Source organism: Dendropsophus ebraccatus, chromosome 4 (genome assembly GCF_027789765.1).
Source record: "Dendropsophus ebraccatus isolate aDenEbr1 chromosome 4, aDenEbr1.pat, whole genome shotgun sequence".
Classification (NCBI taxonomy): domain Eukaryota; kingdom Metazoa; phylum Chordata; class Amphibia; order Anura; family Hylidae; genus Dendropsophus; species Dendropsophus ebraccatus.
Window position 1 is genome coordinate 104,491,741 of NC_091457.1, and position 15,271 is coordinate 104,507,011.

General features: G+C 40.9%; 1 protein-coding gene across 4 annotated transcripts; it reads left to right on the top strand.

Annotated features, from left to right (window-relative positions):
- Nucleotides 1-2,440: 2,440 nt before the first annotated feature.
- Nucleotides 2,441-11,521, top strand: LOC138788574 (aminoacylase-1-like). Of its 4 annotated transcripts, none has more exons than XM_069966596.1 (15): nucleotides 2,441-2,520; nucleotides 3,056-3,140; nucleotides 4,068-4,132; nucleotides 4,261-4,365; nucleotides 4,445-4,539; nucleotides 4,996-5,072; nucleotides 5,467-5,556; nucleotides 5,692-5,748; nucleotides 6,411-6,484; nucleotides 6,586-6,635; nucleotides 9,549-9,693; nucleotides 9,767-9,835; nucleotides 9,912-9,991; nucleotides 10,374-10,434; nucleotides 11,054-11,521. In XM_069966596.1, exons 2-15 carry the CDS (start codon nucleotides 3,056-3,058, stop codon nucleotides 11,216-11,218), a joined length of 1,218 nt encoding a protein of 405 aa, XP_069822697.1. In that variant the 5' UTR covers nucleotides 2,441-2,520; the 3' UTR covers nucleotides 11,219-11,521. The 4 variants fall into 4 exon arrangements, with proteins under 4 accessions (XP_069822697.1, XP_069822699.1, XP_069822696.1 ...); XM_069966598.1 differs by having other exon boundaries at nucleotides 2,450-2,553; XM_069966595.1 differs by having other exon boundaries at nucleotides 2,466-2,549.
- Nucleotides 11,522-15,271: the final 3,750 nt, after the last annotated feature.

Below are 15,271 nucleotides of genomic sequence, written 5' to 3' on the forward strand. Positions count from 1 at the left end.
TTTTAGGACAATAACTGCATTACCTGCCGAACGGACCAGGACAGATCTTGGATTAAAAGCAGCTATATGAAGGTACAAGTGTTTGGGGTGGTCAGATTGTGGGTACAGAGTTGCTTTAAATCTTTCGCAACACCCCTGTTGAAGGCGTTATCTAGATTGAGAAAACAGAGCTGCTTGCTTCCAGAAACGCCTCTCTTGTCCACAGTTTGAGTGTGGTTTTGTTCAGTTTAATTGAAGTGAATGGAGATAAATTTTAATACCACACACAACCATGGAACAGGAATGGCTGTGCAAGAAAGTAGCTGTGCTTTTTATAATCCTGGATAAGGGTATGTGCACACTGAGGAAAAGGCGAGGAATTCAACTTGAAATTCAGCTTGAAATTCCTCCCGTAAAAAATGTACAGAGCAAAGTCCCATTGTGTTCAATGGGTTTTCTGCTCTGTTCACACTGCAGAATTTCCGAGCAGAATTTTCTGTTGTAGATCTGCTAGAGGAATCCTATAGAAGTCAATGGGGGGCTTAAATTCTGCTTGAATTCTGCCTCAAAACTTTCAGCTACAATTCCTTGAGAATTGCTCAGTGTGCACATAGCCTATTGGTGTGTTTACACAGAAATATCTGACAGATTATTGAAGCCAAAGCCAGTAACAGACTATAAACAGGGAATAGGTAATAAAGGAAAGACTGAGATGTCTCTTCTTATCAAATCCATTCCTTGCTTTGGCTTCCAAAATCTGCCAGATAAATCTCACTGTGTAAATGCACCATTACCCCAATCTATTCATTTATTTACATGACAAAATAACTAGGCGTCATTTTTCAGTTTTAGGGCAGTTTGTATCTTGTCCTACATATAGTGCATTGAGATCAAGCCCAGATATAAAGATTAACAGGCCCAAACTATGGACTTTGGCTGCAGACCGTAGACCAGCCACAGGAGGGGGAGTTTATAGCTCATTAGAACTGGAGAAGGAGCCAACACAAACACTTACCAGAAGAAACCATGATGGCAAGAACATTCTATCATACAGTCTATTCTTACATATCCAGCTGCTGTCATGATGTTATATCACTCCTGATAACATCACTACTTAGGGACTATATACTAGTCCTCAGGCACTGACGCCAGACATGGGTCTCTACAGGACTACCTTTCTTAGCATGCCTTCTAACCCAGAGATGCATTTGCCTATAGATGTCACACTTTTTTACACTTACACAATAGCCCACAATGCAGCTGAATAAGCAAAGTACATAAACCACCAAGCAGTGACTGTCACAGTATGCAGCTATATACAGTATAGGGTGAACTGTGCACAGAACATACGTTGCTGACTAGCAGACAGGGTTACATGTATTCTCTGTTGTTACAAAACTTACACTTATATCTATCATTTACCACTACAAATATATCGATCATTTACTATTACACACACACACACATATATATATATATATATATATATATAGATATATATAAAATTTACCATTACATGTATATCTATTATTTACCATTACATACTGTGTATATATATATATATATATATATATATATATCACTTACCATTACATGTATATCTATTATTTACCATTACACGTATATATATCAATTACCATTACACATATATCTATCACCATTACATGTATATCTATCATTTACCATTACACGTATATATCTATCATGTACCTTTACACTTGTATCTATCATTTACCATTACACTTGTATCTATCATTTACCATTACACATATATCTATCATTTACCATTACACGTATATCTATCATTTACCATTACACATATAGCTATCATTTACCATTACACATATATCTATCATTTACCATTACACATATATCTATCATTTACCATTACACATATATCTATCATTTACCATTACACGTATATCTATCATTTACCATTACACATATATCTATCATTTACCATTACACTTTTATCTATCATTTACCATTACACTTTTATCTATCATTTACCATTACACGTATATATCTATTATGTACCATTACACTTTTATCTATCATTTACCATTACACGTATATATCTATTATGTACCATTACACTTGTATCTATCATTTACCATTATATGTATATCTATCATTTACCATTACACATATATCTATCATTTACCATTACACATATATCTATCATTTACCATTACACATATATCTATCATTTACCATTACACATATATCTATCATTTACCATTACACATATAGCTATCATTTACCATTACACGTATATCTATAATTTACCATTACACTTGTATCATACAGCGCAGGAAGTTATTATATTACTATAAATGACTCATATCACAAGAGCAGGATCTCTGGCTGCACTTCAGATGGATTGCTCTGCACTCAGCATTGTTCTGCACTTGGGTTGGATTGTTCCTTGATGTATTAGCTAGGTCTGGCCACCAGGCTGTTATATATACTTCCCTAAGCTTAGCTGCTCAGCACAAACTGCAAGAGGGGGAAGAGATCAGCTGGGATCTGCTACAGCAAGTAAGGGGACAGAGAAGGACACAGAAAAGGCAGGTACAGAGCAGGGTGGGGAGGGCTTTATTATGTTATTATTGGCACCTTAGTGCTGGAGCGCTGCTCTGAGGACACAGGGATTTGCTGTTGTTGCCTGTCAGATGAGATAGTCTGCAGAGCTCTGCTCAGTGAGACTGGCAGATGTTAGTCTGTTGCATTGGCAGAGCTGTAGCTGGTAACACTGGGGGGATGTGACAAGAAGAGGTAACATGGATACATTGTTGCAAAACAAAAAGAAGCAAATCTTTAAATGAAACATTAAAGTGAAGGGTGAAAGCTGTTTGTAGAGACTCCATGGTGTGACGCAACCTGCAGCTCCTCTGCTGTAGAACTACAAGTCTGTGCATGCCTGCTGGCTGACTGAAGTTGTCTATATTCCTTCCTTGCAGTAAAGTGGTTAATCTGTAGTCTGTGATTACCTAGCGTACAGTCCGGATCAGTATGGGCAGGACAGGAAGGTCACTGTGATTTAGTATTATTCAGTGTTATTGTTCTTTTGCAGATGGATTCAGCGGCTGAGAACCCGTCAACCACAAGATTCCGGGAATATCTAAGGATCCAGAGTGTGCAGCCACAGCCTGACTATGGTAACCCCCCAATCCCTGAGCCCCTGTTATCCTACATCATACAATAATGGGGCTTTGTGTGCAAAGTATTGCACTGGCCATTTAACCCAGGAACCAGTTATAGGAGTTGTGATAGATCCTGCAGGACACCCCTGTGAGCACACGTGTGTTATCTTTCACCTCAGGTCCAGATCACTATGACAATAACCTGTCACACTGTTTCATCTTTATTTCTTGACTGCAGAGGTGCCAGGGACATCCATAGGGTAACACTGGGGACAGTTCATTGAGCCAACAGGTATTGTCTTCCATTTTGTTGCTGTTACCCGTTGGTGTTGGCCATGTTGGTGTCACATGTCACACGTTGGTGGATGTTTGTGGACTCACTGTCCAGCCCTTCCTCCCCAGTTCTGTGTTATCATATCAGCACAATCCTGATGCTGCTAAGGCTGAGTTTATATTTGCCAATTATCAGGATGCCGGGCCAGGCTTTCTGTAGCAGATAACAGCAGTGCTGTAAAGTGTCTTCCAGGACTTGAGTTATGAGCAGCAGGACCAGACACAGCTGTTCATAGGGGTGATCTGCCTTTGTATATGATGAAGAGGATGGATGATCATTGTGATGCTCTGTGTGGGGTCTCGGAGGTCGGACCGTCGCTGATCAAACCGTGACAACCCATCCTCAATTAGGCCAACAGTGTTAAAGTCTAAGAAAGACCTCTCAGTATAACCCAGCCTTAGAGAGCGGACCCTGTGTACTAATGCTCCCTCTGTGTGAATAAATGTCACACCCCATAGTTTTTGGTTAACTATTAAGTGGTAAATCCAGAGTAGCAAGTGCTATCCACTATGACTTATTTTCTGCATGTTTCCATCATATACAGATTGATGCTGGACTGCATTTAATCCTTGCATATAAACTTTTCATGGTCTTGCTGTTTGTTACAGCTGGCATTGTACGGTTTCTCTTCAAGATGGCGGATGAGATTGGGCTGGAGAAAAAGACAATAGAGGTAATATAGCTGGATGAATTGGAGTTAGGTTTTCTACATGAGTCAGCAGCTATAATTCAGGTCCTTAACACAAGGACTTTTACTTTGCTCTTTACCATCATGTACATATTACGTCTTCCTTTTTCTAGTTTTCTCCCGGCCGCACAATAGTCATCCTCACCTGGAGAGGGACACAGCCACAGCTGAAATCTGTCATTCTCAATTCCCATACAGATGTAGTTCCAGTGTTTGAGGTGTGTAGGGTCAAGGCAGCTGCACTACATGGATGATGCTTGATAGGTTTGGGGAAATAAAAATTCTGTTCTTTTCCAGGAGTTCTGGACATATCCACCATTTGTTGCTCATAAAGATAAAGATGGAAATATCTATGCAAGAGGAACACAGGATATGAAATCTGTTACCATACAGTAAGTTCCTAGTAAGAAGATTGATTGGAGTTTGTGGGATGTTCAGGAGCACTTCCTCTAAGATCCCCTGCTTCATGAGGAGCCATCCTTAGGCTGTGTTCACACAGCATCTTTTTTTGGATGGCAACTTTTTGGCACCAAAAGGACAGCCGTGCAAAAAACGGCTGCTAGATGGCCAAAAATGCTGTTGTGTTGTAATAGTATTTTTTTTTTTTTTCAGTTCTGAGGATGTAATGGTAAAGTTGGGTGTCTACTCCTTTGGAAGCTGTAAGGACCACCACATTGGTTATCCTTTAGCTCTCCTAAAATCTAGTCTGCCTGTAATGTGTACAGCCATTCTAATGCCATGGATGATAATGATTTTGTAGATTATTAGGCACACCTCTACGGTCTTTTACACATTACGAGTATTATAAACTGAGAGGTTGTCACTTTAGCTCATTTGATGGTTTGCAGGTATTTAGAAGCTATCCGGCAGCTGAAATCTGAGGGCCAGAAATTCCCACGCACCATACATCTCACTATGGTTCCAGGTAAGACCTGACTTTTCGTTTTTCTTTCTTTTGCTCTGCTTTACTCATGTACTTATGTACAGACCCTGAATTACATAATGTCTTCTACTCCAGATCCAGAGCTTCATTCATAGTTCTGCTGACATCTATTTAGAATCCATCAACACTGTGCCAACACATCCTGAATCCCTGTAACATGTATTACAGCCTTGCATTATGGGAAATGTAGCTTTTTATATAGTACTTCAGTGTAGGTTAATTGTACAGACACTGAACCAGCAGGGGTAGTAATGAGTTTGGGTCCTGCATACTCAGTAGAACTGAACTGTGAATATATATCAGGATTTGGCTGCACAAGATATGATACGGAGTGTCAAAGGTATTTAATAAGTTAATGATTTTTTTTCTGTGACAGATGAGGAAATTGGAGGTCACATGGGGATGGAGATCTTCGTAAACCAACCGGAATTCCATACACTGAATCCTGGAATTACACTCGATGAAGGTGCATATTGATATCCAGTTACTGATGTGTTTTGTTTTTTTCCTTGTTTCGTTCTTGTTCTTTCAGTTTTTAACTTTTCCCCATCCAGTTGTCTTATGTGCTGCGTTTGTTTTACCTGGTTATTGTCCTTTTCAGGTCTTGCAAACCCCACAGATGAATTCAGTGTTTTCTACGGAGAGAAGTGCGTGTGGTGTAAGTCCTTTTGCTGCAGATCCTTAACTAGTCCTTTAACTTAAAGGGATTTTCCACTTCTCAAAATCATTGGGGTTCATTTACCATAAAGAGATTATGATCTCTGTTTTTGACAAATTTATCAGAATGGTGCACGTTTTGTTAAATTATGAACCCTGTCCGAAAACTGGAGTGTAAAATCTGATTTTTCATTAGATTTGTACCGTTGTGCATAAATAAACTGGCCATAAAATGGCACAACCAGCTTGATACATGGATTAAGTGTAAAAGTGTCAGAGACTTGATCTTTTGTGTGGCTGTAAAAAATATCGCTATCAGCCCGAAAGTCTCTGTGTAAATGGGATGTGTAGTGAATAACAATGTATTTGAATGGCTGCACAAATGATACATGGATTGTTTGTGCGGCCTGGCTGCATGATTTATTGTCTTTTGTAGTGGCACTGCAAGTAAACGTCGATCTCTCTGATCGTCACTCATTTGAGTCTGTACATATTTTACATTTGAGACCAATATTGGGCCATGTAAAAGGACCTTTCTCAAGATGTTTAAAACTTTTATATAGCCATTTATACATTACATCTGTTTGTGGGAAAGCTGACTGACAACCATTATGACCCTGGTGATACCTATATGACTGCTGACATTTTGTGTGTATTTCTCAGGGATCACGGTTCACTGCCAGGGGGATCCTGGACATGGCTCTCGCTTAATAGAGAATACAGCTGCCACTAAATTAGTGAGTTAACCTTTGATCCTCTTGCAACCTGTCAGTGATTTATGTGTTTTTTTTTTTTTTTTTTTAAATCCATTTGCTGATGTCCCTTTTTTTCTTTACAGCACTCTGTGATAACAAGTTTCCTCAACTTCAGAGAAAAGGAGAAGAAAAGGTAAGGTTACTTTTTGCCCAAAAAATGTAAGCAAAATGTCTGACTCAGTATTTAAGGGGGCTGATTACCTGGTAAAATAAAGGGGGGGGGGGCTGATTACCTGGTAAAATAAAGGGGGGGCTATTTGTTATGACTATTTTGAATAAGCTTTAAATGGTTTTGCCTGGACTTCTCCTTAAAATGATGCCAGAGGGCTGGGCTGCGCTGCGGTGGGGACGGGAGCATGAAGCAGGGTAAGCTCTGGTGCAGGATCGGAGAGAGACCACCGGGAAAATGTGACATGTGATTTGTCTCCCCTCCCTGCACCGAAGCTGTCACCATCTGGTAAGGGGATATAAGGGGCAGTGCTGAGCCAGGCACATTGTGCAGGACACTGGTGGGTGGAGACTGGGTTCCTCTGTCCCCTCAGCTCCCTGGGGAGTCACCAGCACTAGCAGGGAGTCCATGAGGAGAAGCACCATATGGAGCCAGGTGATAAGTGCCACACTGCCGGAACAGATAGAGGGCAGGACGCAAAGCACACTTAGTGCTTCCGAATCCTGCTCTCTATCCGCTCTGGTAGTGTAGCACTTGTCACCTGGCTCCATATGGCGCTTCTCCTCAGGGGCTCCCTGCTGATGCTGGTGACTGCATTCCCCGGGGAGCTGAGGGGGAACAGGAACCCAGTATCCGCTTACCAGTGTCCTGCACGATGTGCCCAGCTCTACACTGCCACTTATATCCCCTTACCAGCTCAGGTGCAGGGAGGGGAGACGGACCACCAGAATGATTTACATGTCACATCATCCTGGTGGTCTCTCTCCCATCCCACACCAGAGCTTACCTTGCTTCATGCTCCCGTTCCTGCCGCAGGACAGCCGAGCCCACATTTTTGGCAGTAAATGAAGTACATGTTTGCAAAAGATGTCCGATAAAAATGATCATGTTCGATATTTTGATGTCCACAGCAAAAACGTCCATTATTCAATGCATTGTGTGTATTGGACGTCCGTCTTCCTATTGACTTCAATGCATTGCCATTGCAGTCAGTTAAATCAAAACAGACATTATTTTAAATTTTAAAATCGCCCGCCTTTTCAATATTTTTGACGTTGTGTGAACATAGCCATAAGCTGCAGCCAGACAGCTCTAGCATATCTCTCCCAAAACAATAGGATAGGGTAAATATAGCCCACCCTACAGGTTGCTGTACCCCTGTTCCTACATAGAAAAGACAAAAAGTGCTGTAAAAATACAAACTGTATCCACTAAGAAGTCAACACCAAACTATTTCATGGGATATTTTTATTAGTAGATCTTAATGGTAACAACATATACAAGTAGACATATATATTTCTGATATAATCCAAACATACAAGAAAAACAGATCCCTAATATTGATACACTGGGTGCTTGTGAAAAGCAGGGCACAATAAAGCAACAAAACTGTAAATAGTGAATATATTTTGAATTTAGACAAGAGCAACTGGAGCTGATTGCACTACAACAGCCCCACCAGTTGGCCACAGTTGGTACAGCATCAAATGCACATAAACTTTATGTATAATAATGTATTGGGGCAGAGGTAAATCCCCAAAAGTAAACACATGAGTACAGTGACAACCCAAGATAAAAATGTCAAGGGGGTACCTGCGTGCTGGTTAAGTAAGGCTCTAGGGTAGGTTTTTGTTTCTATGCATCTTTTTTTTTTTTTTTTTTTTTTTTTTTTTTTAAATCTTGGCTTGTGACTGCACCTTTGTGTTTACTTTTGGGGCTTTTCCTTTTCCTCTGCCCTGACATGCTATTATTGTACATATATGTGCAATTGATGCTGTACCAGTTGTGGTGCAATGCTCTATTGTTCCTCTTGTCTTAATTCTAAATATATTTGCTTACATTTACAGTTTTGTTACTTTATTGGTGCCCTGCTTTTCACCAGCACCCAGTGTTTCAATATCCTGGATGTGCTTTTATTGTCTGTGAATTATACCAGAAATATTTATATTTTGTGTGTCTACTTTTCATGTTTTTAAAAATGAGATATACTAATAAAAATATACTCTTTCATGCAATAGTTAGGTGTTGATTCCTTAGGAGGGTTTAGGGTAAAAACCCAACATGCCTGACCATTTTCTATCAGTGGTCAGTGTTGAGTTGAATTTGTCTGTCTTAAAGGGATTTTCCAGGATTAGAAAAATGGCACCACCCCTGTGCCCAGGTTGTGTGTGGTATTGTAATTCTACTCCATTCAAATCAATGAAACTGAACTACAAAACCAGACCCAAACTGAGGACATGAGAGGTGCCGTTTCTGGAACGAAGCATCCATGTTTTTCTAAGCCGGTGAGAGGAATGAGTTAATCCATCCAAAGAAATAAGAAGAAAAATAAAATCTTTTTTATTTTGAACTTTCCTATATGACTGAACTTCAAGGACACACAGCTGGTCTACCACCTGTTTCTAGCAGATAATAAATGTTATTTTATTATTCACATTTTTAAGCAGATAACAAATGTTCATGTATCAACATCCTTATGTAAACAATTTTTTAATATCAACATCCTTATGTAAACAATTTTTAATTGAACATTTAATCTTATTGTATGTCCATATCTGTCAAAACATATCTGTAGTTATCCGTTCTTTTGAAGTTGATGACTTGCATAGTGTATGACTTTGCATTTTACATTCATATCCATTGGTTTTTTCCTGTATAAATAAAGGTGGGTTCTCAGAGATAGCAGAACACACCAGACTTGTTTGCAAGATACGTAGTCTGTGTCCTCATTCTAAGTGCATGGTGTGGGAGAGGGGATCCGGACCCATTCTCCAACTCAATTAGGAAACAGCCAACAACAGTAGGCCTTCTTTGGGAAGGCACCTCGACACCGGGATAGCTCCTTTCAGTCCAGTTATTTGTCTTTCTTTTTTGCAGACTTGAGTCCAACCCTGACCTGACACTTGGAGATGTCACTACTATAAATTTAACCAAGGTGAATGGTGGTGTTTCCTGCAATGTAATCCCCACTGAGATGTCTGTAACGTTTGACCTTCGGATACCACCCACTGTGGACCTAAAGGTAAATCCTCCATAGATCTCTGAGCTCTTCCTCTGTTTTGTCTCCACTAACCATGGTTCCTATGTCCCTGCAGGAGTTTGAATTACAGATAGAGAACTGGTGCCGTGCCGCCGGGGAGCAAGTCACCTTTGAGTATCATCAAGTAAGAGGCTCTAGATGAAGAATGTGACACCATTGTGATGAATTTACTCTGGTTCATATATGTTCATGTCTTCTAGAAATGTATGAACCAGAAAATGACAACCCCAGAGGACTCCAATCCTTGGTGGAAAGCGTTCAGTGACCCCTGCAAAGAGATGTGAGTTTTTGGCGGGGGAAGAGGAACAGGTCCTAGAATTATCTAGATAATACATTCTAGTCCATAGTCATAAAAGTTGTGCATATGAGGGTGGGTCCATATGTGGTTGATTTTTATTATTTTATTTTTTTTTATTGTGGGTCTGTTCATAAATTAGTAAATCTGAAGCAAGATCCTCACATATTAGATGCGGATTTTGTAGCAGAGATGTCACCCCTGTTACATTGAAAACAGTGAAAACTGCAACAGAGTGAGCATGGCCATAATTGTCACCCCTGCTACTGTAAACTTCTCCTGAGCATTTTACCATTGGTAAAATCAACAGCAAATCGGTCCTGTGTGGTTATATCCTAAGATTGAAAAGAGGTTTTTTTTTTTTCAGGGGTTTGAAGCTGAAGCCTGAAATCTTCCCTGCTGCCACTGACAGCCGCTATATAAGAACAGTGAGTTGATCTATTGCTTACCTGTATGTCGCCACAGCTGGATCTTCAGTGATGTCACTGCAGCTCTCTAGTGAACAGATGGGCAGCATCCTCTCACTCCTGCTCTGTAGTGAATGGATAGGTTGTATTATCAGTGATGGCATCACAACACTATACTAAAGGGGCACTCCAGAGGGAAAAAAAAAACTTTTCAAATCAATTAGTGGCAGAAAGTTATACAGATTTGTACATTTTTTTTTTTAGGTGTATGTCCTGCAGGAAGTGGTGTATTCTTACTAGTCTGACATGACGTTCTCTGATGCAACCTCTGTCCATCTCTGGGACTATCCAGAGCAGTTGCAAACCATCGAGAACATCTCTTGCAAGAACATCATGTCAGATTGGAAAGAATATACCACTTCCTGCATGATGTATAGCAGCTGATAAGTACTGGAAGGTTTGTGTTTATTTTAATAGAAATTTACAAATCTGGTTAATTTTCTGACATGAGCTGATTAAAAAAAAAATCTCTGGACTATCCCCTTTAAATTTAAATGTTCTCATGTATATGCACATAATTGTTGCGACCACATCATATTTGTCACAGATGAGAATGAGTTGAAACTTTTCCCGTTCACAGGCTGGATTTGATGCATTGGGCTTCTCCCCCATGAACAATACCCCAATTTTGCTTCATGATCACAATGAGTATTTAAATGAAGACATTTTCCTTCACGGCATCAAGATTTACAGTCGTATTATTGGCTCACTGGCCAGCGTCCCTCCACTAGCTGGAGAACAATGACACTGGAACTTAAGTGTGTCCGGCAGTGTGTCGCCTTCCTCAGGGACTGATCTCTGATCTGAATGATTAACGCTTTAACCTCTGGAGAATGAAATCTGATTGTTGAGAATTCTCAGGGAATCTCCAGCTATCTGACAACCTCAAGTATCATGACTTTATCACACCGGCTCCCAACTGTGCTTCAGTTATTGCTCCATCACCACCGCCCTCAGTCAGAGGAAAGAAATCAGACTTCCTCCCAGTGCCACAATCATCTGTAACCAAGCTGCCAAGAAATAGATTGTATTAAATGGTTTACTCTTACTGTATTGGTTTTAATATTAATGAAATTATGTACACAGTGAGCCTAGCAGAAGAATAGTGAGTGCAGCTCATGAGTATAATACACTGTAACATAAAGCAGAGTCTGCAAGTGGAACTGTATCATCAAGGTCTCTGGCCCCTGTAAGGAGATATAACACAATGATCCAGCTCCTAATACACTAAACAAAAAACACACAAAGAAGTTGTTGGAATCCAATTAAACTTAATAAGTGAATGGAATCCGTGGCGTAGCTACCATAGAGGCAGGGAAGGCGGTTGCTATGGGGCCCGTAGAGGGAGGGGGCCCAGAGAAGATAAGTGTCCTTTTGCTAAACCGCTTATTTACTGCAGTGTGTAAGTGACCCATTGTACTCTGATAACCCCTGACCTCTGCAGGAACACAGAGGTCAGAGGTTATCAGTGCAGGAGTAGAAGGAAAGAGCAATTTTTGTGTTGCAGCATGTAAGAGAACACTGGGTCACTTACACACTGCAGTAAATAAAGGGTTAAGCTATATATATATATATATATATATATATATATATATATATATATATATATATATATATATATATATATATGTGTGTGTGTAGGGGAGGGGGCCCCCATACAGTTTTTTTGCTATGGGGCCCCATGAATCCTAGCTACGTCCCTGAATGGAATGATGATATATGTAAGGTGATTACAATATTACAGCAAAGGGATACATTTATTGGGGAAAACTACAATTAAAAAGATGTCTCTGGTAGCCTATTGGGCCTTAGGCCTGGATACAACATGACACATAGTGAGGCATACAGGTTTTATATGCAGGGCAGATTAAAGGATTACAAAAACATGTCTGCTTTCCTCCAGAAACAGCATTACTTTTGTCTCCAGTTTGGGTGGGAAAAAACCCCCAAACTAGAGACTAGAGTGGTGCTGTTTCTGGAAGATAGCGGACATGTTCTTCACAGCTTGGGCATCCTCTGAAAGAGTATCATTGATACTAGGCTGTGGGCTGTTTATATAGTGTTGGCCTTCCACTACTGAGCCGGTCACTTCAGAGACTGCCTCAGAAGTGTCGGTGGGTAGTGGGCAGAAGCTAGAAAAACACTGAGTAGGCATGGACAGGTATGTATAAAGTTTTGTATTTTTTTTACACAGTCATCAGCTGTCAGCCATGCATTGCTATTACACTAAGAGATGTGCGTCCAGCGGACTGTTGTCTTATTACAGTAATCATTAATCCGCCGAATTGGCCTGATTCGGCAGATTATTGCTCTGTGTAATGGTGCGTTTACACAGAGAGATTTATCTGACAGATTTTTGAAGCCAAAGTCAGGAATGGATTTGAAAACAGGAGAAATCTGTCTTTCCTTTATGATCTTTTCCCTGTCTATAGTCTGTTCCTGGTTTTGGCTTCAAAGATCTGTCAGATAAATCTGTCTGTGTAAACGCACCATAATAGTAATTGAGCACCTACCTCATTAATTGTTTCTTGATTAAGTCTATTACATGGTGCTATTAGAGTCCATTTACACAGAAAGATTATCTGCCAAAGATTTAAAGCCAAAGCCAGATAAAGACTTTACACAGATATCAGGTCATAAAGAAAAGCCTGAGATTTCTCCTCTTTTCAAATCCATTCCTGGCTTTGGCTTCAAGTCTTTGGCAAATAATCTGTCAGATAATCTATCTGTGTAAATGGACCCTTAGGCTATGTTCACACTACGTAAAATAACGGCCGTTGTCCGCGCCGCAAAACTACGGTCTTCGTTTTGAGGTTCCCTATAATGACTGTAATGCAATGTAACTACGGCCGTTGAATTCACACTACGTATCAGATTATGGACGTTGTTTATACGGCCCCGTGAAAAATGAACATGTCAATTTTTTCCGGCCGGTAATACTGCAACAACGGCCGTGGATTTCAATGCGGCCACGAACGTAAAACTTATATCTGCCGAATTAAACTTGATTTTGATGTAAAAAATTTCTGAGTGCTTTCTAGGGCTGGGCGCAGTATTTAAAGTAAATGACCTGTTTCATCCCCTTTATAAACATGCTAGGAATCAAAAATTAAACAACGACCGCAGTTTCGCGACTAACCACGTGTGTTCGTAATTCTACGGCCGTTGTTATGGCCTCATAATAATGACCATTGAAAATAACGGCCGTTATTTTACGTAGTGTGAACATAGCCCTATGGTGCGTTTACACAGACAGATTTATCTGACAGATTTTGGAAGCCAAAGCCAGGAACGGATTTGAGAAGAGAAGAAATCACAGTCTTTCCTTTATGACCCGTTCTTTGTTTATAGTCTGTTCCTGGTTTTGGCTTAAAAAATCTGTCAGATAAATCTCTCTGTGTAAACGCACCATTACATAGAGCCATTAATCAGTTAATGAGTCATAAGGCATTAGTGCGTACATTGATAATAAAAAAAAAGTGGTTACAGCCCATTGTGATGAAAACTGAGATCTGATCCACATATGTCTATGGTACATGGAAGGAAACACCATGTCAGCAGCAGGTAGAAAGTTCTCCTGCACGGTAGATGTACAGCAGCCAGGGCCAATTCTGGGATCTCTGCCGCCTGAGGCAAACATCAGGCAGCCGCCCCCTCACTAGTGCCCGAACCCCCCCTGCGCCCACCCGCAGCAAGCCCCGGACCCCCGCGCCCACCCGCAGCAACCCCCGAACCCCCGCACCCACCCGCAGCAAGCCCCGGACCCCCGCCCGCAGCACGGGTCGTTTAGAGGAGCAATATCGTTCGTATTTGGCCGATATTGGCCGCTACGAACGATATTCGTCCCGTGGAATAGAGTGCAACGATCAGCCAACATCGTTCATGTCGGCTGATCGTTGCAGTCACTTGTTTTTCAACATGTTGAATAGGAGCATCGGCAGCAGGCGCTGCTGTATCCTATGGGCTGCCCGGACGATCAGCGATCCCCCGGGCAGCTCCCCCAGCAGCTCCCCGCCGCCCCTCCCGCACTCACCCGCTCGCTGACGCCGCGTTGAATAGCGGCGGCAGCGAGCGGGGAACGAGGAGCAAACGAGCGCTAATAGCGCTCGTTTGCTCCTCCAAACGACTCGTGGAATAGGGGCATTAGTCACACATTTTTGCATAAACCCCTCTTTTGGGTTAAACATTTGGTAAATTTCTTCTGCATTGTGCTGTCCTGAGTGGGCCGGGTGTAAAATTGTAGCTGAAATCTTTGCCATTTCTACACTGAATAGGCAGCCTCAGATGTACTTCCAGCACAGCTGACATGGAGAGACATTAACATATGAAACTGTGGCCTTACTAAATCTGGGGGATTAGAAAGTTGCATTATAGGTTATATTCTGGTGTTAAGTAATAAACTATTTTTTAGTCATTGTTTTATGTTAAAAATATTTTTTTTCTACTTTTCCAATTGACTAACTATAGTTTACAATAATTTTAAAATCTTGCTCTTTTCATTCTGCTCACTAAGCCAAATTAGAAACTGAGATTTCTTGCTGTGTACAGATCACTGACCTGCAGATGAATAAGGATCACAACAGGTGATAGTCACAGCTCACGTCCTGCCCTTCCTGCACTATGATCTCTGCACATGTCACAGAGCATGCATAAAAACTCCCCTATAGAAATAAATACAGTTTATTCTGTATACTGTGCTTATGTCCAGGGGGCTTGCTGTAAAGCATATTTCTAAATGCTTTTAAAAAGAAGCTCAGGCTATGGCTGCCCCCATGATAATGCACAAACACGAAATATA

Excerpts from the sequence above, each read along its gene's own strand:
- LOC138788574 (XM_069966596.1), top strand. The coding sequence starts at position 3,056 with ATGGATTCAGCGGCTGAGAACCCGTCAACCACAAGATTCCGGGAATAT. Across the intron at positions 3,141-4,067 it reads GCAGCCACAGCCTGACTATG|CTGGCATTGTACGGTTTCTC; the intron begins GTAACCCCCCAA and ends TGTTTGTTACAG. Across the intron at positions 5,073-5,466 it reads ACATCTCACTATGGTTCCAG|ATGAGGAAATTGGAGGTCAC; the intron begins GTAAGACCTGAC and ends TTTCTGTGACAG.